The sequence below is a fragment of the Amia ocellicauda genome, chromosome 1, assembly GCF_036373705.1.
Source record: "Amia ocellicauda isolate fAmiCal2 chromosome 1, fAmiCal2.hap1, whole genome shotgun sequence".
Classification (NCBI taxonomy): Eukaryota; Metazoa; Chordata; class Actinopteri; order Amiiformes; family Amiidae; genus Amia; species Amia ocellicauda.
The window spans coordinates 7,069,233-7,096,085 of record NC_089850.1 but is presented as its reverse complement, the minus strand read 5'-3'; the positions used below and the strand labels follow the sequence as shown (position 1 = coordinate 7,096,085).

Sequence of the window (26,853 nt, the reverse complement as noted above, 5' to 3'; positions counted from 1 at the left end):
CTGGCTAAATTGACGGGAAAACATTTTTTATATCTAAAATGTCTAAAAGTACCAGGAATTCATTATGTATGTGGATTCATACATGATAGATTACATTTCTTTGCATTCTTCTAGGCTGGTTGAAGTACAAGCCTGTTTCTATTTTCTCTAAAGCCTTTTTATGGACAATAAAGTTAAGGCTAGATACATCTGTATTTGAGCTGATGAACGAGAATTCACATATTTGAATACAATCTTAATTAATTTGTTTAATCAGCTACACTGAAAGATAGTATGAAATATTACTCAAGGTAATCCCAATAACAACTAGCATAAGACTAGACTAACATTGCAGTTAAACTACCACATTGTGTTTATCTGTGTCACAAATTTATCTTAAGTATCCAAATTCACAACTAATAATATAAAATGAAAGATGTATGCAAAAGGAATACAATGCGTACTGACCAAGGCATGAATCATTGGCAGGATGGTCAAACCACTGAAATATAACACCTTTCAATCTCCATGGCAACAACAGCATAACTTCCTGGTTATGGGTCATGTGACGGGCGGTCCACTAACTGACTGGTATATACTTCTGACCAACAGGTTTACAACTATAACAACACAATGAGAGTTAACCAATGCTCAAAGCACTCACTTTCCATGTCTACTTTTCCCAATGAGTACATTTTGTCATTGCACGTTGTTTTATTAACAATGATCTTCAACGGTTGTAAAGACTTAAAGACAAGTAGTAATTGGGAAAAGTCATAAATGTTCACATTATTCTCCACGTTTATTTTGGGAACTTTGATCTTTAGGGCTATTGAGTAAAGGAGTTACATTATTCCAGAATTCCCTTTGCATTTGATTGTCTGAAATAAGTCCTAATATTAATGAGACCTTTGGCACACTAACTTTAACATTGCGTAATCACTTTGGAAGTTGGTTCATCAAATTTAAAATCAGATCTTGAGAAGGATTGGAGTAGAAAGCAATGACAGTTTATGGCATGGATCTGTTTTTTCCACCAAGATTATATGCAGCTTTATTTAACAATGCCATAAAGATGTTTTTGTTGGGGGCAGTTATTTTATTACTTTCTGTAAGCCTTCTGACACTCTCATGCAATGTTTATTTTTGTATTCTGACAGCTACGGGTTGTTCAGAGCACTGAGCGTCTCGTGGTTCTTCATAATAACAGCCTCTCAGAAACCTGAGCAGTCAATCCATCAATTGTTACTTTTCTTTGAACTGACATATAATTGAATTTAGAGGTTTATTATTATGTGACTTTGTTTCCTGCATTCAGTACTTCCATGACTGTAGATAAACTGTGTTATCCTTTTTAGGCCTACTTAAGAATATGCTGTGTGTCTGTATGGTTGTGTACAAACCTAATTTCCTGAATACTGTTTTGCTGATTTGTTTTATTATTAGTCTATGGGCTTGATATTCGTAGGGTTTGCGCACTGCACGGAGGGGTTTGCACGACGCACATGGTTATCACGCACAAATGTGCATTATTTGCCATATTCAAAACCCTGTTATGAATCCCTTTAATTATATGCTAGGTGCAAAATTGGAGAGAGTGGCTGAAATTATGCGTGATTCCTGCTATTTTCGTAGCTGTGCGCCGCGCAAAAAACACAGGTTTGTGACACGCAAAATAACACGTTGAAAACCATGGCATTAACTCCGCGCACAGCACTATTTCAGGGGACAGCGACTGGACAGTGACATTCCAGCTCACAGTCAACAATGGGGTCTCTATTAACTATGACTATATCTTTGTCTACAATTATTAGCTCACAAATCTAGGATGTAGGATTTATATTAACTGTATATTTTGTTATGCAATCATATAATTTTTAATTTGTAATTTACACACATCAGCCATAACATTATGACCACTGACAGGTGAAGTGAATAACACTGATAATCTCATTATCATGGCACCTGTCAGTGGGTGGGATATATTAGGCAGCAAGTGAACATTTTGTCCTCAAAGTTGATGTGTTAGAAGCAGGAAAAATGGTCAAGCGTAAGGATATGATTGTGATGGCTAGACGACTGGGTCAGAGCATCTCCAAAACTGCAGCTCTTGTGGGGTGTTCCCAGTCTGCAGTGGTCAGTACCTATCAAAAGTGGTCCAAGGAAGGAAAAGTGATGAACCGATGACAGGGTCATGGGCGGCCAAGGCTCATTAATGCACGTGGGGAGTGAAGGCAGGCCCGTGTGGTCCGATCCAACAGACGAGCTACTGTAGCTCAAATTGCTGAAAAAGTTAATGCTGGTTCTGATAGAAAGGTGTCAGAACACACAGTGCATCGCAGTTTGTTGCATATGGGGCTGCGTAGACGCAGACCAGTCAGGGTGCCCATGCTGACCCCTGTCCACTGCCGAAAGCGCTTACAATGGGCACGTGAGCATCAGAACTGGACCACGGAGCAATGGAAGAAGGTGGCCTGGTCTGATGAATCACGAGACAAAAAAACCTTATAGAATTATAATCCTAACAATAACCCTCACCCTAACTCTAACCCTACAACTCTGTAACACTATAACGGTAAACCTAACCCTAGCCCTAACCCTACCAATTCTGTAATTCTCAATCCAATCGAGCATCTGTGGGATGTGCTGGACAAACAAGTCTGATCCATGGAGGCCACACCTCGCAACTTACAGGACTTAAAGGATCTGCTGCTAACGTCTTGGTGCCAGATACCACAGCACAACTTCAGAGGTCTAGTGGAGTCCATGCCTTGACGGGTCAGGGCTGTTTTGGGACCTACACAATATTAGGCAGGTGGTCATAATGTTATGGCTGATTGCACTTTTATAATGCTTTTATGTTTTGTAAGTCACCCTGGATAAGGGTATCTGCTAAGAAGTAGTAATATTATTATTATTATTATTATTATTATTATTATTATTATTATTATTATTATTATTAATTATTATTATAATTAATAATAATAATAATAACTTGGACAGTAATGTTGCACTGTACACCTGGCAACAGCAACCCCCACGCAGGCGAAGTTATGCTGTAGGGTGACCAGTCTCACATATGATCTAATGTAACCATTAGTGCATTCACTTATCATAGAATATAGAATTCTAGAATATAGAATATACTATATATATACTGTACACATACACATCTGTTCTAATTTTTTATTATTTCCAAATATTATTTGTGAGTAATTCCAATAGTCCTATACAACTAATTAAGACAGTTATTTGTGGCTACTTAAAACAGGTTTCAGGGACCTATCTCTGTTGGCACAGTGGTTAAGGAACAGCCCTATGAACCTGGTGTAGTGGGCTCGAGTCCCAAAGTGGGCAATGATGTTTTATTTTTTATTCTATATATATAATATATATGCAAGGTACAAACAGGTTATATTCCAATGTCGCACAAAGATCTGCGCCATGTTTGAATATCTATCCTTTTTTTCGGCCAAGCGCATTTTACTTGCACGGCACTGATTTTGTAAAGAAATTGAGTGAAGTTTGAATATCGGGCCCTGTGTGAAGTATTTGAATAAAGAACCCATTAAACCAACTAGTCCAGGCTGAACTATTAACTTAAATTTGTGTTTTCCAGTATTTTCTACATAATGTATTTTAATTGCAGCTCAGTTTACTTTTAAACCGTATATTTTAATTGAGCGCCTTATTCTGTAATAATCCTGCTTTTTAGCTCAGGCATAATTGGCAGTTTGAAGCAAGTTTCGGGCTTTCTTGCTGCCTTCAAAGCCCGTCTAGCAGTAACACAGGAATAGAAAAGAAAAAAGCATCTGTGGGCTCAGGCTAAAACTATATTGGTTCCCCCCAGTTTTATAACTGTTGCAAAATATAATACACATCCAAATGCTGTGATTAAATATTAATGGTAGTTATATACTATTTCTCTTATCCCTTCTTCAGTGGTATAAATTAGAAGGGATGAAAAGTGAGAGTTAGTTGAGAAGCCAGCCATATTAATTAGTGGTCTTCACACACCGAAAATAAGTATGTAATGCAACACCAAACACAACTGGTATCCAGTAGCTCAGTTTTGTGCTTAATTCTAGGCCTAAATCCAATGTAATACTTATACCATGGGTGTGGACATGTTGTGGGATAACTAGGCAATTCCATCATATATGAGAGGAGTTAGTATAATATGCCAGAGCTCAGGACACAGTCTGAACATCTGGTAGCGCTTTTCCACCAACATGGTGCCGGTGCTGGTTCAGAGCTGGTGTCCAATCTGGAACCATTCTGTGCTTTTCCACCGCAAAAAAATGGTTCTTGGGCCATCTCGGACCTGCTTTTGCCGGCTATAAAAACTTGCTGGTTTGGAACCAAGGAACCCGTGACATCAGGGGCTGGGAGCGGGGTAAAGTAATCTCCACCAGAAGATATTCAAGAGTTCTTCAACCGCCACTTTTAAAAAGCCAGAAGAGACACTAGCAGTGAGGAGAGTTTTGATTAAATCAGCAGCAAACAGTGGTCTGTGAGGACAGTGGCACTTTAGTAACAATATGGTCCTCACGAGGTAAACTAACTACTTAGGAGTTGGCAGACGGCAGCAATGAGAAGACTTATTATTGTGTGTCAAATTATAAACAAATAAAAGGCTGAGTTAGCTTAGCATATTCGTATAGTTGTATTTTCACTTTCGTGTTTTCGCGCGTGTGTGTTTTTGTTTTTGACAAGTTATTTGTGCTGTGTGTAGACGCTGAATGAGTTGAATTTGGATGGTTAAATACAGTTTTCAAAGACAGTAGTAAAGCTTTCAAATAAAGGACATAATCCTCCGTGGTAGTGATTATTATTGCCGTGTGTTTCTCGACCACTTTGTGCTTGGGTACGCCAACATCCAGTTAAGTAAGCGTTCGGTTCCCAAACCAAACAAAAAGTTTAGCTGGTTCCCAGGTCGAGTACTAGCTCCGGCACCAGCACTGGCACTATGTCGGTGGAAAAGCGCTATGAGAGGAATTATCATTGTATTTACTACCTTGTATATTAGCGGACTGTGTTTCAATGTTAAGTCCTTTAGATACCATATCTAACAATGTTATAATATAGCTGCTGTCTTGGGAAGCTTCCTCTCAACTTGCTTCTTAAGGATTATGCTTTAGTAAAGCTGATTTTGATGCCTATGCTTGATAAGACTCCTCTCTGTCCCAGGGAGTGGCTGGTAAGAATTCTCTCAAATCCGAATAGCAGTTTGTTGCCTATCCCAGACCTGTCATTGTGTAACCAGGGAGTTTGCTTAGCTTTACCTCACTTTAAATAATGGAAACAATTCAATGGGACTTGCCTGGACAAGTCGCTTTTCTTTTTTCTGAGGTTCCACAGGAGTGTAATCTAACCAGTCTTGCCCCCAGGTTTATTTCTTTCTAAATGTCTTTGACAAATCTGGCACACAATACTCCTTTATAGTGTCCCTGCCAGGTGCTAGTAAAAGGCCTTTAGGGTATTAAGAGTTCTGCTTCATGGTATTTTATATTTGCTGCAGTTTGGGCATTTAATTGATGGAGATGATGTCTGCAAAATGATGCAAAAAGTCTTTATCTGGTTCAGGTAGAACAGGCATCATGTTGGCTTTCTAGAAATAGCAATTGGATTCAGACTGAAGCCAGATCAAAACTAGTGCTTTCATTATATTCAAAACTAGCAAAAGTAGAAACCAGACGACTTACACTGTTATGCAGTAAACGTGTTCTCAGCTTTTGCACTAAACTGGTAGTGTTACTTTTTATGTTGTAATCCTGCAGTGCCCCATTTAAATTATTTGTAAAAGACACTATGTTCATAATCAGATGGGGTAGTTCCAGTCTTTTTTATTTTTGTTTTATTTGCAGTGTATGAACTGCAGCACAAAATACTTCCAAAGATTATGGATTTTCTTTCTTTTTTTTAATCACCGACTTCGCTGTGTTATATCTGAAGTGATCCTTAATTTGCCTGACTTTGGGCAGGCCTGTTTGTGAGAGCGAATGACCAAAAGGGCTCCTAGAGAATCTCATTGTTGAGAGCAGCGTATGATGTAATGGTCACAGATTAGCCACATATTTCCTGCAATAGCATAATAGCAGATGTGCCCCTGGGATAGAGCACAGTTAAGTAATGCTGTGGAAGAAGAACAAAAAAAAAAATACAAGAAAAATCTAAACAACTGAATATTCCCAAATTTTCTTTCATTTTGATCTCACACTATAATATACACGCAAACGTTGCCACAGGGCAAGGATTTTGCCATGATGGAAAGTACCAAAGCACTGCTTAGCATGAATCATACTTAAAGGTTTAGGATCCTTGCAAAGAGTTATAATAAGTTTAGCAGTGTTTGTTCAGACGCATATCCTTTGTGTAATTTTAACCTCCAGGAAGATGAAGGCATACAGCAGATGGATTTCTGTCTATGCACACATGTTAACCTGAACCAGTCTTTCTGTTCAGCTTTGTGATGATGTAATCAGGATGGAGATCTCGCTAATTAAGCTTCCTTCCTCTCAGGCTTTAGAACAGTTTGCTTTTCAACTGCAAATCTCTTGAGTTTTCATTTTGGGGAAAAAAGAGAGAGATTCAGCTAAACTTTAAAAATAATTGTCCACTACTGAATTGGGTTATATATATTGTAATGACCACAAAACAAGAAAGTAAATAGCAGAGACTTATGTACCATTTACGAATACAGTTTATTCTTTCCACATGGAAATAACACAGACTACTGTTGGCTGTAGTCTACGCCAGGACAGCAAGAACGGACGGCGAACGCACTCTTCTTTTACGCTATCAGAAAACAGGTTTTCACACTGCATTCAAGAAGAGAAAAGAAACCGAATAAACATGACAGGAGAATAAGATTTCCATACGTATTTATTAAAATACTTCAACTACCAATGGTTTTTCGGCGCAGGTTATTTAAAAATACTCTAATGCAGGGAAAATAATATTTTCAAATACCAATTAGTATCTGTAATTGACCAGCTCTGCGCTAAATATCGACCCTACACTGCGCTGCTCACTCTCTGCGATGGATGAGCTGTGACTTTGTGCTCAGCTGCAGCTCTCAGCCATGTCTTCACACTCATCCTCTTCTCTCTGCGCTTTGTGTGTTTGTCCGACATGAACACAGACAGCAACAGCAGTTTGTGCTCGTGCTCTTGTTGCACAGATTTACACAGTTTTGCACAGATCTGCAGAAATCCACTGATCCCATTGGAGAACTGCAGACATCTGCACTTCACGAACATGTCCTGTAAATGTGCTGCCCTTTTCTCTGTGCGGATCTGCGTGTTTGTGCGGGATGTGGGAGTGCAGGCTGTGACGCAGATCCACGACAAGGGTCTCAGATCAGTCAGTGCGTGTCTGTACTGAAGCACTCAGCTGTGTGCACTCCTTCACCGCGCAAAACACATCAATTCGGTGCAACATAGTGGTTAAGTGTGAGCTGCGCACTGTGCGCAACATCGGGTCGGATTGTAGAAATTGTGTAGTGTGAGGCAGTGTTCCCCACTGCCATATTGTGGTATAATATAAATAATGCATATATACCAGTATGTGTGTACATGCATTGTGTACGTTTTATGCAGGGGCAGCTGAGGTGCTTTAACCATGGGTCTCTTTGGCCCATGAGGCATATGAACAGTACTCTGTGTTCTTCATTGTTGTATAGTTACTGTTCATGAAGTAGCCTAGTCTAAGCAAGCCAGTTACAAAGTTTTCGTTCAGAAAAGCCTACCCTGCCTATATTAGACTGTGTTAATTTAACAAGACTAAATAAATGCCAAAATTAGTTTACGAAATTGTGCCTTTTTCGGTAATTTATATTATTGCATGGTTTCCTGCTGGTATATTTGCCGTCTAGCCAAACAAATGTCTGAACATATAAAAACAGACACACATTGTGCTATCCTGGGGATTGAAAGGAGCTGATATGTATGGTCATCTGGTCATCTGGAAGGTTAGAAGTCCCTCATCTTGTTGGTTCTTAAGTGATCCCAGCAACTTGGTTTCATGCATGGTAATGAGTTCCATCTCCCCCCCACTCACTATTTAAAGTTTCCCTATGGTCCCAGTCATTCATTCTCATTCTGTATTCAGTCTTTAAACTTGGTGCTGGTCTCTTTAAGAAGTAGTTGCATGTGTTGTCTTTGGTGATCCTCCGCAGGATTTTCAAGACTTTAGTCAAATCTCCCCAAAGCCTACCTTGTTGAAATGCTTCATCCATAAGGGCAATTCTTCAGCTGTCTCACTGTAATGTTGTGTCTTTCTTTCAGAGCGCCTTTATAAACATAAAAACAACAAAAAATACACAAACAGGATGTTGTACTAATATGTACCAAAACAACAAAGTCTGCAGAGTAGAATCTACAAATGAAATTAAGGAAGTGTTAATCTACACTCACCTAAAGGATTATTAGGAACACCATACTAATACTGTGTTTGACCCCCTTTCACCTTCAGAACTGCCTTAATTCTACGTGGCATTGATTCAACAAGGTGCTGAAAGCATTCTTTAGAAATGTTGGCCCATATTGATAGGATAGCATCTTGCAGTTGATGGAGATTTGTGGGATGCACATCCAGGGCACGAAGCTCCCGTTCCACCACATCCCAAAGATGCTCTATTGGGTTGAGATCTGGTGACTGTGGGGGCCAGTTTAGTACAGTGAACTCATTGTCATGTTCAAGAAACCAATTTGAAATGATTCGACCTTTGTGACATGGTGCATTATCCTGCTGGAAGTAGCCATCAGAGGATGGGTACATGGTGGTCATAAAGGGATGGACATGGTCAGAAACAATGCTCAGGTAGGCCGTGGCATTTAAACGATGCCCAATTGGCACTAAGGGGCCTCAAGTGTGCCAAGAAAACATCCCCCACACCATTACACCACCACCACCAGCCTGCACAGTGGTAACAAGGCATGATGGATCCATGTTCTCATTCTGTTTACGCCAAATTCTGACTCTACCATCTGAATGTCTCAACAGAAATCGAGACTCATCAGACCAGGCAACATTTTTCCAGTCTTCAACTGTCCAATTTTGGTGAGCTTGTGCAAATTGTAGCCTCTTTTTCCTATTTGTAGTGGAGATGAGTGGTACCTGGTGGGGTCTTCTGCTGTTGTAGACCATCCGCCTCAAGGTTGTACGTGTTGTGGCTTCACAAATGCTTTGCTGCATACCTCGGTTGTAACGAGTGGTTATTTCAGTCAAAGTTGCTCTTCTATCAGCTTGAATCAGTCGGCCCATTCTCCTCTGACCTCTAGCATCAACAAGGCATTTTCGCCCACAGGCTGCCGCATACTGGATGTTTTTCCCTTTTCACACCATTCTTTGTAAACCCTAGAAATGGTTGTGCGTGAAAATCCCAGTAACTGAGCAGATTGTGAAATACTCAGACCGGCCCGTCTGGCACCAACAACCATGCCACGCTCAAAATTGCTTTAATCACCTTTCTTTCCCATTCAGACATTCAGTTTGGAGTTCAGGAGATTGTCTTGACCAGGACCACACCCCTAAATGCATTGAAGCAACTGCCATGTGATTGGTTGGTTAGATAATTGCATTAATGAGAAATTGAACAGGTGTTCCTAATAATCCTTTAGGTGAGTGTATATCTAGTATACCTCCCTTATTAATCTAAATCTAATAACTGAGTAAGTAGCAAGTAAGAAAGGAACTAGTCATCATTAAACATTGAGCATACACTCCACTTTTTACTGTATGATGTCAGTAGCACAACCTTATAAATTGTTGATTTTTCATTATTAGAATGAAAATGATGAATAAAAAGGCATCTTAGGCAACTTTTTCAATGTTATATAATATTTACTAAAAAATAGATTGGCAAATGTAGTTAAGAGGGAGTTAGGATGGGGGGTGCATTTTTGATAGATGACTTGACCTTATAGTATTGAAATCATAATGGGGGGGGTCTTGCTTTGTATCTTATTATAGCTTTGGTGCAACATAGACCATGTTTCCTCAGAGATCAACTGCCTTCAAAACAGGCGCACAAAATGTTTATCTTCATGGAGATGTGAGTACAAACTGACAGCTTTGTCTGCTGTGACCTAGATACTCAGCCATGTGTCTCCTAATGGGCACAAACAAGTGCACTGTAAAAAATGCTCACAGCACCTCAATCAAAACCCGTGGAGATTCACACTTTGAATAGTAGCCTATTAAACTAAATTCAGTCAAGGGAACAGTGGCGGTTCTAGACCCTTTCAACTGGGGGGGCCTGTCTGGGGCATGTTATAATATTAGGGGGGCCATCAATTTCTCCGTGTTGCTGGAGCAAGGGGGTGTTCTGCCTGTGATGTTACCAGTGGGGGTGCTGACGGTATTTTTTCTGTGATGCTTTTGGGGGGGTGCTGACAGTGCTGATGGTGCTTTCTGCGTGGTGCTAGCTGGGGGCGTGGGTTGCTGGCGGTGTTTTGTCCATGATGTTACCGGGGGTGGGGGGGTTGGAATGGTGTTTTGTCTGCAGTGCTGGTTAGGGGGGCCACAGGGGGGGCAAGCTTGCTGTCATGGGGGCGCTGGCACCCCCTGGCCCCCCCTTTAGAACCGCCTCTACAATGGAAGATACCCTAAAAGAGAAAAAAAGAAAAAGATAGCTCACCATTTACCAATAAATAGTCCACAATCATTGAATTTTTATATATATATATATATATATATATATATATATATATATATATACACACACACACACACACACACACACACACACATACATGCATATACATACAGGTCTACAATCCCTTATCCATAATTCTGAAATTCAAAAAGTTCTGAAAACCGAAGGTGCTTGGTGTCAGTTGTCTCATCTCTCCTAGCAGTCACATGTGCATCAGGTGCTCTCCAATATTGTTTGCTTTTATGTTTGAAGTTGAATTGAACATTCGTGGCAAAATATAATTAATGTTTGCATACAGGATTCTGCCACAGACTGTGCTTGGGGTGTTACCGTAATATACAGTACATACAGTACAGTACAGTACTAGCTTTCTGAAATCCGAAAAATTCTGAATTCCAAAACTCATCTGGCCCCAAGGGTTTTGGTTAAGGGAGTGTGGACGTGTGTGTGTGTGTATGTATATATGTATGTATGTATGTATGTATGTATAAATATACTGCTTTCAAATTATGTTTCTTGTCTCTCTTATTTTAAACCAAGAAAGGCACCTATTTTATGTTTATTTTTATTACATTCAGAGTTTTCGATGTTCGTTTAAAACTAGTCTGACTGTGAATGTTTCTGTGCATCCACATGGTTTGGATTTGACTTTAATTTAGCTTGGATTTTAAATTAATCTGACCACAGTGTAGCACAATGTCTTTTAAATTTTAAGTTTTGTCAAATCAAAATAATAATAAGGAAGCACAAGCTGGGCTTCTTTGTATAGTGCTCTCTTATTATAGCCAAGTGTTCTTTTGTGTCTCACAGAAAGACTGCAGAAAGAGTGACAGGGACTTGTGAGCTGGTCTGCCTCATGTTCACACTATTAAGGGTCACCTTAACTGCAGGGACAGTGGAAAGGGATCAATACGGATTAAGACTTGCTGATTAATTGACGTAGCTGACCTAGTTATGAATGACTGTTGTACATATTTCATACAGGCAATACAGTGTTTTTAAATTAAATTAAATTAAATTAAATCAGATCTGTGCAGCAAGACACTAAGATTTCACTCTGTTGAACAGGCCTGTTGCAACTGATAACGTAATAATATAACAATAATGTAATAACTGTACAATAATGTAATAATTTGCAGTTCATAACATAATAATACTGATAACGTAATAAATGTATTGATAACGTAATAACGTATTACATTATTGGCATTTATTACACTATCTGCATGATACAAAAAAATGTTAAGGATAACGTAATAATTTTACCGATAATGTAATAACACTCAAGAATGAGCACCCAACTGCCATCCATTTACAGTTTTTTTTAATTATCTAATGTGCTACATGTGAAAAGAGATGATTATGTTGGAATACAGTATGAAAGGTTGGTCATTACTTATAATATAATTATATGTTACATGTGGTAATCCTTCAGCAATTATCATTGTCTGCCTTTGATCAATTTTCAATATGTGTAAATAATTTACAGGAAGGAAACTTCCATGATTGTGTTCATCTTGTAAAATCCACCATGTTACCACAGATTATGATAGACCAGTGGACTTTGACACTGTTGTCTCCATCATCAAGGCAGGAGGTTTGGTCTTGGTCAGCTATTTCTTGTGCCTCCCATGATTGTGTGGTTGTCGATATCAGGGGTTCCCAAACTTTTTTGACCCAGGGACCCCTTTGCCGCCCAGATTTTGGCTGTGGACCCCCACCTACCAAAGGATGACGGGGGGTGTGGATTGCTGACGGTAAAAATGTGAGAGAGCGGGGGGGGTGGGGGGGGTTGTGCTGATCGTATATTTGTTGAAATGCCTGATCGCTTACATTTTGGGGGGGCATTTGGCCGCTAACCCCAGTTTGATCACCTTGATTCCCCTATACATTGGTATTATAAGGTGATACAACATGCAGTAAGAAGTAGTGATTGTTACAGATAATATGTTTTTTTTGCTCTAAGGCTTGAATGCTCAGAGAGCATGTTACTTGTTAATACAAAGTACAATACCCTGAAAACCTAATTTTGATGGTTTCATGTAAGTGCTGAGATTCCGGGGTGAACCACACCTATAATCCTGCCCCCTTATGTTAATGTGATCCAGTCTCTGCCCCATGTGTGTATTGATAAGTGCTGGAAAAAGGACAAGCAGACAAATGCTGGACATTTTTAGATATTTAAAAAATCAGTCGGGACGAGGATTAAAGGACCGAAAAAGAAAAACTGGATGAACAGTAACCCTAAGCTAACGTTGTAGCTATCACCATTCATCAAATTGTCATTGTCAATTGTCAGAAATAAAATTCAGCACAGCAAGAGTATTGAAACGATCAATTTTCCACAAATGTACATGCAGGGTGGAGAGCAGAGTGGAGAGCAGAGTGCCACAGCAGCAACATTCAATTCAATTCATAACTCTTCCTCTCTCGCCTGGATTCTTGCTGGGCATTATACACAAAAAAATTACAAATTTGGCAAAAGAAACTAACGTACCCCATTGTCCAGAACATGACCATGGGAAACTGACCATCGATCCATCTTCGAAACCACTTATGGTGAGGGTCACGGGGAAGCCGGAGCCAATCCCAGCAGGCATAGGGCACAAGGCAGGAATACACCCAGGACAGGATGCCAGTCCATCGCTGGGCAACACACACAGACACAGGCACACACAGGGCAATGTAGTGTGACCAGTCAACCTAAACCGCATGTCTTTGGATGGTGGGAGGAAACCGGAGTGCCCAGAGAAAATCCACGCAGACACAGGGAGAACATGCAAACTCCACACAGACAGTGCAATATCCTCATTTTATTAGCACTACCTTTTTGAAGCTGAAATAGGAACTTTGATGTATTTTTCATTAGGATTATATGATTTTATATTCATTTTATTTTTGAAATTGTAGTAACATTTGTCCAATAGATGAACATAACATCTATATGTTTATCTATATTACATTTCCACCCTTTTGAGATCCAATAGTCCCCTTTCATGAGTCTTCTTTTGTAAGAGGACAAAACTTTTGTTTCATAGGTTTTAAACAGGTCTTAATATTACCATTTTAAGCCTTTTGTGTATTTTTGATTTGAATAGGGGAAATGGGAGTGAAGCAGTTTGTGATCTGTGTAATGTATTTCTGTATTTGCTAAAATGATCTCCCCTAAAAATGGCAATATTACTAACAATAGTGTCCCTAAACTCAAACATTGATGTACATCCATCTTAGAAGATAACAAATATCGCTGCTGTGTCCAATTGGTTACACTTGGGAGCTTCAGGATTATTTAAACATGTAATCCCCTGGCACTGACTTGCATTGTGTTTATTTCCTTGGCAACATATGAGCACTTCACCACAAAGACAAATCTTGGGCTTTTTAAAACTCAGTGGGTAAAGCTTTCTGAGAGCATTGGTGCAGCTTTGCAGAAATAGACATCTTCCATGTAATTAAACTTTCTTAGGCATCTGGCCACGTAGAAAACATGAGGTCTTTACCTTATAATATTTTTTCCAGTCCCTCTTCTGTCTTTGTCTTTCATAGCCTTGCTTAAAAATCAACTTAACCTACAATAAAATATTAGGCCGCTGTGATTTAAAGTCTGTCTGGTTATTCATTGTATGTAGGAAAAGTGTTAAAAGAGCCAGCAAATGATATTTGGGCTGTTTTTTAACCTTGATTTGTTTTCATCTAACAGGCAAAATGTGCTTCTTGTTTTTGTGGTTGTTTGTTTTGTTTTGTCAGTAAACCTGACCTCTCAATGAATGCCTGACTAATGAAACTTGAGTCTCAGACATTGTCCAGGTTTTATAGTCTACTTAATCCATTACACAGTTTGTTCTTTAACTACCATGAACCATCTTTTCTGTAACAGCGTACTGCCATGTACTTTTAGCACTTCATACCCAGTTGTGTCACATGATGAGGTTGATTGAAGCATTCAAGATATTTATGCTAAAATTGCCACCACTAAAGCAATGTAGTGAATGACTGTAGATTATCTTTGAAAGCATGGAAAGTTAACGTAATGTATATACCTTTTTATTTTGCTTAAATATGCATGATCCTGTGTATGACTGCGGTATAATCCACAAGCAACCTGATATTCATGTTTTTCTCTTTCTGGTTTTAAGATGAGCTGCATTTGCATAAGGGTCTCCATTAATATGCATTTTATATATGCATTGTGTTAATATAATATTTATAGATACAAATGTTTTGTAGACATTGTAAAAATACAAGGTGTCAATTTTGTATGTATTGAAATAACCTGAAATCTGTTGCATCAAGAGTGTTTCAATAGATTAAAACAAAAACAAATGTTTTAATGCAGATTTTAATCTTGGGGAAGAAATGTACCAGTTTAAATCCACAGTGAACTGACAACTGACTGTTTGGAATTAGGAATCAGCAGATGATCTTAAGTGTAAATTCAACTTGGTTCATTAATAAAATGTTTTAAAGATCAGCCCCTGTGGGCCGATCAGTGGGGTTTTGCTCAGTTTTGTTGAGTTGCTGTCTAAATCTCCCAGTGACATGCCAGGGCAGAAGTATGAAGTCAAGGAGGTAAGTGGTGACAGCTGACTGCACCTATGAGCTGTGTGTGTTGTAGTTGTAGACCAAGTATCACCTGGTTGTTTGCAGCTGTTTCTGTTTGCTGATTGTCTGTGCTGTGTGTCCAGGTCACCAGAGGGTGTCGGTGAGCAGTTTGCTGGTGTGTCACGGCCTGCTCATGGTGGGGACCAACCTAGGAGTCATGGTGGCGCTTCCTATCCCGCGGCTGCAGGGCATTCCCAAAGTCACAGGTGAGCGTCTCTCCCTATGAAAATAATGAGGGGAGGAAATTGTTGACCAAGAGGCAAGAGGAAAGGATCTAAGTGACTTTGAAAGAGGGGTCATTAATGGGGCACAGATGGCAGGAGCTTCAGTCACAAAGACTGCTCACCTGGCTAGTGTTTCAGTAGGAACAGTGACTAAAGTTACATCTACATTTAGATCTATGGGAAAGACATCAGTAAACCGGGTTGGAAATTATGGTCTAAAGCACTGTGATGCTCGTGCATTACTGCGATATGTAAGGAAAACCAGAAGAGCGGCTCTCTCCCAGGTGACTGAGAATGTCAATGCAGGATGTGATCAGACTGTGTCAGCAAGAACAGTCCGTCGAGAGCTACACAGAGAGGGATATTATACTAGGGTTGCAGTGTATAAACCCCTCATTACAAAGACAGATGCACATTTGAGAGTTCAGCAGTGCAAGAACCATAGGCACTGGTCTACAGAGATGTGGGAAAAAGTGATGGTCAGATGAGTCATCCTTCACCATATTCTCAGCAAGTGGGCAAGTGCATGTGTGTGACACCAAGAGAACGGTACAGGCCTGACTGTCTGACCCTATAAGTGGAAAATATGTGGTAAGGTTAATTGTTACAGGATATTTTCAACCTCATAAATATATGGATTACAAACTAAAATACATCGAAAATATATCCTGTGTATTTTACATATACCAAAAAGGGGCCAGTTGTGGACAACTGGAATCATTATACATCATTATGCTGTGTTTCCATTTCCTGGTCTTGTGACATCTATTGACTCTACAGTTTTTTGTTCCAACATAGCTCTTAATCATTTAAGGCTTATCAAACTTTTTCATTGAATAATTTGGAAGTGATTTAAACTAATTCCAAATCTTAATAAGGTAATTTAGAATATAGCATTAACTCAACACCAAAGGCTAGGTTTCCGTACTCATTTAGGTGAGCTGTTTCAATCACCAGGTGAGCTCACAGAAAATGAGTTATGCTTAATATGGGAGTGTTTGATAAAGTATAATTACCACCTCTGTCTATGCATCATTAACTGGATGTCTGTTAAGAGCTGCTTAGACAGGTTTTATAGAGCAACCGTTTATTAAAGAATTGTGAGAACGAATTAGAATTCTCTTTGCTCAATGGTTTTACACCAACATTGCTGAAAAACAAAGGACTGAGAGTAGCTTTCAGGGCAGCTTATCATTTAACTCTCTGTTCATTTAAAATTATTTAAAATATCTGTTCAGCATTTTGGGTACTTTTTTATATCTATAACTCGCTTGGGAATCAAGGCTGACTGAACCAAGACCTGTGTGTGTGTGTGTGTGTGTGTGTGTGTGTGTGTGTGTGTGTGTGTGTGTGTGTGTGTGTGTGTGTGTGTGTGTGTGTGTGTGTGTGTGTGTGTGTGTGTGTGTGTGTGTGTGTGTGTGTGTGTGTGTGTGTGTGTGTGTCAGCTTGTTATTGTTATAACAAGACAGCGCAGTTTGTAAGGTGCTGCAAGAACCAAAGCCTCCCTGGACCATATGGGTGCACCTCTGATTGAAACTAAATTAAAACGAGCAAACTCCTAATATATTTCATATACCAAGCCATCATTTATCCAAAGAAGAGGGAAGCTAGGGAGGCAGAAATTGCAAAAAGAGACTGGAGGGGACAGAGTGAATACATTTAAATGAAGTGGTGCTTTGAAGGGTCTATGTCACATGCCTCCTGTAAAATTAATGTAACCAAGGAAAAACTCAAAGCCTTGCACTGAATTGCAGAAACTGAATTAACTGACCCCCATTTTGCCATTGAATAAACTTCCGGCAAGGACTTTAATTTTATGTCTTCAAAGTTCCATCCATTGCATGGCCTAGACAGCTGTCATATATTCTCTCGGTTTAGTAAAGAAGCTGCCTTTTCTGTCTGGGTCTGCTTCACATGAACAGGAATCAGTGGGAGGGTCAGCCTTGAAATAGCCTATGTGTCATTCCAGTTAACAGTATGACACTGAAAGGTCTGTTGAAATGTTGAAGTCATTCCTCTTCTCTCCTTCATCCTTCCAGTAGCCTGGATTTTTTTGTGTGATTAGGTGCACAGCCTGGTTTTACTGTGTTTATTGTAGGTGTCAGAACTATGGTTGTTTTGGGGGTTGGTTTCTTCCTGTGGTGCTCTATTCCTTGCCATTGTGAATGCATTTTGGCTTTCCTGTTTTAACATATTTCTTAGGAACTCGCCAGCATTTCATTCTCTTACTTTGTCATAATCTCTCCTGAAGAAAATTAAGTTTCTTAAAATAGCATAGATTTCAATCCAAGACTGTTGAACTGTTCTACTTCATACTACCAAGGGATATTTGGGTCCAATTATAACCTGTGCCTAGTCGATAAGATAATTACTGAGCTGATTTTCCTGTAGGAAAGTGCAACACTTACAGATTTCGTTGTAGTCTGTTTTACCTTGTATTGCATTACTGTCATCCATGTCAAATAGTTGTGCAGTATTTAATAACACCTGTATTGATTGCATCATGCCTTTTTGATTTGGAAGGTAGTTTTACATTAATAGTAATTAAGAGTTCAATAGGTCAGTGTAGTGGGGCAAGTAGACATTGGTCTTTACAATGAGGTAAACTACTTTAACAGGGCAAACACTACACCTCCTGATGTTTATTATTAGCAATATAATATATATTATAAATACTACATAATATTTACTAAACTAAATTCGTTGCACTGATAATATTGAGCTCAAAATTACTATAAACAAGTGAATGGAAACTCTAGTATGTGAAAAGTTCATGGTTTGTATAAAGCCACAGGGTGCACGACAATTCGTCCCCATCAATTCATCCCTGTCAGTTCGTCCCCGCGATAATTGGTCCCCGCAACAATTTGTCTTCGTGACAGTTCGTCCCCACGTCAATTTGCCCCTATAAGAATTCGTCCCAGATGACAATTCAACTCCACGTCAGTTCACCCCCATCATTATACATTCTCCATTTGTAACTATGAGTGCATTAACTTATTGTAGAGCCATAGAACACACATATGTGTGTGTGTGTGTGTGTGTGTGTGTGTGTATATATATATATACACACGCACACACACACTTATTTATTATAATGTATGTTCTTAATTGATACATTAATTTGAGGCTATAACTCCAATAATACAGTACAACAATAATAATATTAAGGCATCCACATCCACAAATAAATAAATTAGATTTGTCAGAAGGACTTGACCCTCCATATGTAAGTACTGTATTTTCAAAAGATAAAAATAAAATCACTTTCTGAACGAAGTCTATCAATATCCTTTTTCCTTCTCTTCTGTTTATGAACTGTATCATATACAATTATTTCTGTATAATGCTGTTCATGTAGCCTGTATTATTTTGATTGAATAGCTTACTCACGTGAATCACCAAGGATAGCGATAAGGCAAAATTATTATTATTAGTAGTAGTAGTAGTATTATAAACCTGTTACTTAAGAGTAGCTGTGTAAAATCCTTATTAATCACTTTCTAATTCTAACATGTACTGATTGGGAATCAAACCCAGATCGTTGGATTCACAGCACTGTTCCTTAACCACGGTGCCAAGTAATACACAACTTTAATCTGAAACCTGTTTTAAGTAGCCTCCAGCCGCCACTGCCAGCTATGGTGATTAATTGTATACAACTGAATTATTGGAGTTATAGCCTCAATGTATCAATTAAAAACGACGGGAACGAATTGTCATAGACCCAAACCCACATGTGTTGCTGGTGATAATACATGCTATCCATTAAAATTCTACACAGTGATAGTTGCGCATTAAGCCTGACAATTCAAAAGCAGGGCTATAACAGACTAATATTTGCATCCCGGATTCCAATTTTTGTAACTGCAACATTAGAGTATTTAAGTTACCTTTTACCAGGGGAAAGTGATTAGCATTTGTGGTTGAAGGGTAAATATAACAGACTGCTGCAGTTAAAATTATAATTTAAACTATATGTATTCATACTTTCTAAAACCTCAAGGCTAAATCCTCTTTCTAAAGCACAGCCTGTGGATCCTTGGGGATTAGAGATGGCTTTTAGAAGGGTCAGAGCGAGGTTCAGCCTTTTAGTTGACAATTTAAAAAAACTAAAACAATTATGATACATTTTGTGTTGTATCCATAGCCTGCTGACCTCCTATGTCTTTTGTACTTGTGCAGGAAGAGGCATGGTTTCTTTCCATGCCCACAACGGTCCTGTGAGATTCCTCACTGTGGCTGAAGCCGTTTGCCAAAAAAAGCTGAGACGGACTTCGGTCACCAGCCTTCCTTGTCTGCCAGAGGGTAAAGAGGGAGAAATGTCAGCCGTCTCTCCTGAAGGGTCATCCTCATCCCTGGCCAGTGCCAAAGACAAAGGGGTCTGGCTGGGAGACTCCAGCAGATCCATCGCCCAGCAAAGCACCCTTTCCTCCTCCTCTGGGTCCCTGACCCTCTCCCATGGCTCGCTGGAGCACGGCACAGAGGACGGCAACATCTACGACCTCCTCAATGACCCCAGCTATACGCACGGCAAGAGATCCCAAAAGGGGACGGTTAGCTCTGTGCTTGTGGTTTCTGGCGGTCTGGGCCACAAGAAAGTCAACAAGAAGACAAAGACACCTCGACAGGAAGAGATGGTCTCCACCATCATGGTTTGGCAGATTCCTTTGCTTAACGTCTGAGGAGAAAACGACAGCTCTAGGCTGATCATTGTGTTCTCCCTGCCACCTCTTCTCACACTCCAACGCTTCAATACCCGTCATGATCATTTAACAGCCTCTTTTATCCTGCTCCAGCGTTGCACTCTTAACTGCCATCTGAGGGAGTGCTGTTGTTTCAGATGGGAAGTATACTTTGGCCTGTGACTCACTCAGAAACCTACAGATCCTACATATTTCGCAAATTTCAGTAAACACCTTTAGGGTTTTTTAGTATAATCATGAAAATAAAAAATAAAATATAAAATGCTGCAAAAGGTGTAATAGTTTAGGAAAGGTGTAATTACAATGCATTGAAAGCTTCAAAGTAATTTTTACTATGTACTTTTACAGGCATTTCAAATGGAACTGAGCATCCAGGTACCAAAGAGTTTTGCTCTGTTTTTGTTTTGTCCACAGAATTATCTATTACCACTTCAGAGTGTTGCTGGCACTAGGGTTAAGTGTTGAGGTAAGAAAAAGGTTTTTATAATTAATTTGTTTGTTTTTGGACCATGTTACATTCCAAAGGATTGAAATAATTATACCCAATTTATTGAATTGAACAAACTGCTGTTTTACAAAGATATAACACTTTCCACAGACTGCATAACTGAACATCTCATCATCCATCCTGTTTATTTACATCCTCTTAAATGCCTGAAGTTAAAATGCAGTATTCATTTTGATAATTGGACAATGTGTAAATGTAGATAATCTACTATACCCAAAGTATAAATGAACAATGGTACAGATTACAGGAAGCTGAGAAATTAATAAATTATGACAAATGCATTATGTAGGGAAAATGATTTCACAAACGGTTTGGATTGACTTGAATTGTGAGTTACCAAATGTAAGTGGTTGATTCTATTTACAGTCACAAATGTGGTGATCCTGACTTATTTCTGTGAAGTGGTTTAAGTAATTTTGTTTTTAATTTCTTGCCCTGTCACTGTCAGCCATGTTGCTCTCTGACTGGCCAGACAAACTCTTTGTTTTAATGTAGTTTGGAGAGGGCGAGTCTGCTTATATCCCCTCAAATGTTCCACACTTAATAGTTAGAATCTGGACAGTATGCTTAATATTGAGCAAATAAAACTGTGCAATGCAGGATATTTCAAAGGACTAAAGAAGCTTTAATTAATATTATTATTTTTAATAGATGTTTCTTGATTGTGTAATTTCACTCATTGGCAGTGAAACAAAATAAGGCAACTGCATTTTATTTATCTTCATTTATTCAGTGTATAGTGTGGTTTTCTTTGATGGCAATCTTTCAGATTCTAACTATATATGGTTTCTTTCTATTTTTCTCTGTCTTTCAGAAGAGAACATTTAGCATATGGTTACAGAATGCAAGAATAAAATTACATGTTCGCCTGCTTTATGAAAGTAGCTAAACTACAATTGTTTGAGGTACTAAGATATTTACTACCAGAAGATACTAACTGTTTTTATATATATATATATATACATATATATACACATATATACATATACATATATATACATATATATATATATATATATATATATATATATACATACATATATACATACATATATATATATACTTTTTTTCTTCTCTTTAAAAAAAATATAAAATGCACTTTAGGAACGAAAACAATAACGAGTAAGGAGGTATTGCTACAATTTAAGGGTAACAGAAACTAAATAGAGACAACTGGAAAACCATATCCTACCTGAAATAATGATGAAATGATAAGAATCTCTCAGATTTTTCTAAAAAGCTGCCAACTGTTGAATTTAGCTTTAATGAATGTCATAATGAAGGTAATGATTATTCCACAGACTTCTCATTAAGACATTCAAAAGTTAATATATATTAAAAAAGGGAAAGTTACTATAATTAGTCCACTATGAAAGTGAATTAAAGAGATTTGTTATTTGTATTTACCCCTATTAAGTGTATGGGTATTGCTTGTTTATTTAATATCACATTTTCTATGGTATGCATACTTAAACTGCAGTATGAACTATAACATTGAGTTCAGCTCACTGTAGAAAGGTAAAATAAAGGTGATCTATGTCATTAAAATGTATTGAAACACAAAAGGTTTTCTAATTTATTTAACAATATTTTTTACACAATACTTTCATTCATAATTACAGGGTGGGGTGCTTTCTGCACTCTAATGACGCAATACAAATAAAGAAACATTGCTTAAACTTGTTTTCACAATGGATAGTCCTGTGGCAGCTTTGCTGATGCATGAATTGTCTTAATCTTCAGACGTAGACCAATGTTAGTTTCTCTAAGAAAACTTCAAGATCTCTGCCAATATATTTGACCTTGGGAATTCGATCTAGTGCCTTGATTTAGTACAGTGTATGCATGTATGTATGTATGCATAATGTATAAATGCAAGCACCTGTTTTGTGTGTATGTGTATTTATATATTTATGTCTCTCTCTCTCTCTCTCTCTCTCTCTCTCTCTATATATATATATGTATATATTCTCATCTTCAATGTGGTCTTCTTGACCTGTTATTATTATTAGTAGTAGTAGTAGTAGTAGTAGTAGTTATTTAGCTGAGGCCCATTGAAAGTGGATTACATGCTTTTTCAAACACTACAGTGTTCTTCAAATACACAACATTAAATTGTATCTTAATACACATCTTGGATCCAGGAAGTCACATATAACTTTAGATGGTTATGGTAGTTGATCAATCTGTAAGTGTTGCCTCCAGGGTTTGGTTAATTATTGGTGTTGTTTGAAGAAAGCAGAGGGATTTTCTCCTCTACGAATGCGATGCTTGTCTGAAAATCCTTGTCGGTTTAGACACAGAGGGCAGTAGTTGGCAAGATGGGGGCAGCACATTCTCTGACTTCTTATAAGATACAAGTGGTGTGTGTGTGTGTGTTTCATGGAGCAGTGAAGCTTTGTTCTCTGCACTGGTGAGTCACAACAATTTGCAAAAGTATTGTGTGTGTGTGGGGGGGGTCATCACGAATTTCAAACTCTGCTCTTTGATACACTCACTTGATGTTCTGGGAGCATATTGTCACAGTGCTAGTGTGAATAAAATAACAGAAAAGCACAACTATCTGTGCCAGACCAACATAGCTTATGGAACCCACATATGTTTGAGAAAGACTAACAGAATAGGTGGATGGTCAGTTAAGATTCCAGTTGCCCTCACTTTTATCTAGTCGTTCTATTTCAAAATCTGAAATGGTACTTGACTACATCCCCCGAAACAGTGACTCTTTAGTCTTGTGCAGATCTTTAATTCTTAAAAAAGACATCTAAACACAGCATGCTAACAGTAATCTATTGCTCATCAACATATGTGAGAAAAGTTTACTTAACTAGCAAGCTTAGCATGCCTCTTATGTAAGTGTGATGATACTAACTTTCAAAATGTTAATGTTAAATAGATTTTTAGTTCTAGCAGGCCATTATGGGTTTTTTCTTTCCCTCTTGAAACTCCTCAATCTGACATTACCCTGCCCACGACATGCTGACTCAGAAGGATAGAGAGCCTGCAGTATGTGTCTCTTTGCCGCAGCATTGAAGTGCCTGCAGTTTAATTGTTGCAGTGAGTATTCAGAAAACAATTCAGAGCTATTAAAACCTTGGTCAATACAGATCCCATGCCTTTACAGGATTTCTAACCATCCATAAAATGTGTGTTGCCCCATCGATACATATACATACAAATTCTGGATCCATGGACTCCAAATATAATCTGGTAGAATGAAGCCATTAACTTATTTAGGGATGTGATTGAGGTTCATTGAAACCATTACCCTTTCCTTTCCAAGGGAATTATGTTGTCTTGGCTAGAGAAATTAAAACATATTGCTGTTTCAGTTCTTGCTGCACGCAAGAGGTTATACCATCAGAATGCTTACAGCATTTTTTTTTTTTCACTTTTTGTGAGAAATATGCATAACATTATATAGCCTTCTGAGCTTTCATTCAGGATATTTACACTTTACAGTATGGTTACACTCAACAAGGTTTACTATTGTAGATTGGGCTAATGTGTTTGAAAACACTCACTTGGTCCAGCTACACCAAAACTGTATTGGACAGTGCAGCACAATCAAAGGAGGATGGGTTGCAGTAGATTAAGGACAGGATTGTAAATAGCTCCAAAAGGATTTGATACATTACCCACCTTAAGCAGTCTGTGTGATTGTGCATTTAAACGTCAAAGTATTTCAGCACATGTAGATGCTTTTTATATATATATATATATATATATATATATATATATATACTGATACATATATTTTTAGATATATTTCAATACACTGTATATTGTGCCTATACATATGAATAGCCATCACTGTACAATGTCCATCTGACCATCTGAACATGGAATGAAAGTGTTATTTCCTGTGACCCATGCACTGAACAATCCATTTGTAAATATGTTCTAACTACAACAATGAATATTGACAATTTGAGAAAGAAATAGACAAGCACACTACAATACTGACATGAAGGAGGTTCAGCCTTTTTACTGACCTTGTCAGACCTTTACAGTTTCCAACACAATTTCAGCTAATTTACAGCTCTAAAATAGCACACCATCTTTTTTTTTTTTTTTTTTTTACTGAACAACTTATTCTGCTGTTTAAAAATAAACCTAAATCTCGGATGATGGTACAGTCCATCTTGGCTGCCAAGGTGACATATAACAGAAGCAATCAGTTCTATATTGGCCTATAGGATAAATTAATAAATAAAAAATTCAGCCTGACACACTGATTATGTCTCTGTCTGGAGTCAGAGTTTAAACACAGCTCACTAGATACTTATATTATTGACGCACAATTTCCCAGTATTTGAAATCCTTCCTGTCCCTATACTCGGAGTCATACACAGCTTCTGTTGCAATCCTGTACCCACCCATTTTTGCCTTTATTATTTTTATTTGCTGATATGTGTTCCCTGTTTTTATACATAGTTTAAAATTATTTAAACCACACTCCACTTTATTTACATAAATTAAGTGTGCGCTGAAATCAAACTGTATTGAGCAAGTCACCATTCTTTTGGCATTGTGCACTGGAAAAAAAAAAATTGTAGTATTGTCACAGAGACTCTGTTGTTGTTTTTCTCCTATATGTATGTCTGTGTAGTTTGAATTCATACAACTACTGCTTCTTAGATGATATTAGTAACTCTGACTATATATAAATCTATTCATTTGCTAATTGAAGGTCACAGTGTAGAATACCTCTCAGGCATATAAGTATATGAGCTGATAGAAGCTGTAAAATCTGCAGATTTGCATTACTTTCAACTCCAAGTAATTTTCCATTGAAAATACTGCAAGACCAGACATGAAAAAAGACATCTGTGACAAAACTGAACTGTTGAAACAGGCCCTCTTACTAATTGTATATGATAATCTGATCAAGTATTCAGGTCAGCTGGTTTTAACTTTGAGTTTACAATACAAACCATGCGTATGTTAGGAGTACTTATATATTTTATGTATATATAAAGTTATTTAGCTGCATTGAGCTCCTGTTGTTTCAGGGCTGTCTCTTTACTCCTTATTTGTTAATTGTGGACATTTGTTAACACTTTTAAAATAGTCTGCATTCACTACAGTCCTTTTGCACCCATCTCGGATTTAATGGGGGCTGTAGGAGCCAGGGTAGCAAGGTGTCTGCTTCCCTAGACAGCTGAGCTTCATTAGGAAATGCTAGTGTCATAGGGAGTGGGAAACTGTCAGATTTAGTAGGGGATGTAACCAATCCAATTCTGAGATGGCTTGGAAGATCACTTTTTTTCGGCCCTCTGTGGAATCTTATCTTAAAAACTAATTCCAGGGGAAAAGACATGTAGGGCTTAACTGGTTTAAAGGCTGACTGCATCAGGTGAGTAATTGTTCTCCCCAATTACCCAGAGCATTACTTGAATGCAATCACCATGCTTTCTGCAACATTAAATTGCTGGACCATCAGTGCAAAAGGCTATGGATGCTGTAGAAAGCTGCAATGCTATTTAAACTACTTGCCAGCATCATTTCCTTCAGAGAGAATGATGGAGTATGGCAAGCCAAATTATCATTTTAAGATATATTTAATTAATTTAAAGATATCTTCAAATATTTTGAGATATCTCTAAATCATTAAAAGCTATCTGCAAATATTTCGAGATATCTTCAGATAATTCCCGATATCTTCAAATAGTTCAATATATCTCTAAATCATTTAAAGATATCTCATTTAAAAATACATTAAGCAAGCATTTAAATGATTTAGGGATATCTCTAAATATTTGAAGATATCTTTAAATGCATTTAGACATGTATCTAAATTATAATTTGACTTGCTATAGTATTGTGTGCTTTCTAAGCAGTGCCAGAGTAAACAGGGATGTATCCTTTGGCAAATTGTCTTTCAGTTGGAAAATTCTCTAGAAAGTGGAATTTGAATTGGGCTTCCAATATTAAATTCTTCAGAAAAATGCATCCAGAAAGTAATGTTCTTCCTGTAAGGAATCTATTTAATAACTTAGTCATATGATATATGATGTCTTGTCTATACACAAGACCTGCTTATAGTTTTCACGCAAAACTAAGGATATTTTAAATCCAAATATTTTGAAAGCTTCACTATATATTAACAGGATATTAGCGTGGGGTGCATGCAGATAATTCCTTTTAAAATGAATACACACATGTACAATA

At 38.0% G+C, this 26,853-nt stretch overlaps 1 protein-coding gene across 2 annotated transcripts in view; it reads left to right on the top strand.

The window, feature by feature from the left end:
- Positions 1-22,244, top strand: part of arhgef10 (Rho guanine nucleotide exchange factor (GEF) 10) — a 137,870-nt gene extending 115,626 nt beyond the window's left edge. For both annotated transcript variants that reach the window (XM_066712279.1, XM_066712273.1), the window contains 2 exons: positions 15,325-15,447; positions 19,651-22,244. In XM_066712279.1, the coding sequence (XP_066568376.1) occupies positions 15,325-15,447; positions 19,651-20,150 (623 nt within the window). In that variant the 3' untranslated portion in view covers positions 20,151-22,244. The remainder of the gene's footprint in view (positions 1-15,324; positions 15,448-19,650) is intronic.
- The last annotated feature ends 4,609 nt before the right edge of the window (positions 22,245-26,853 follow it).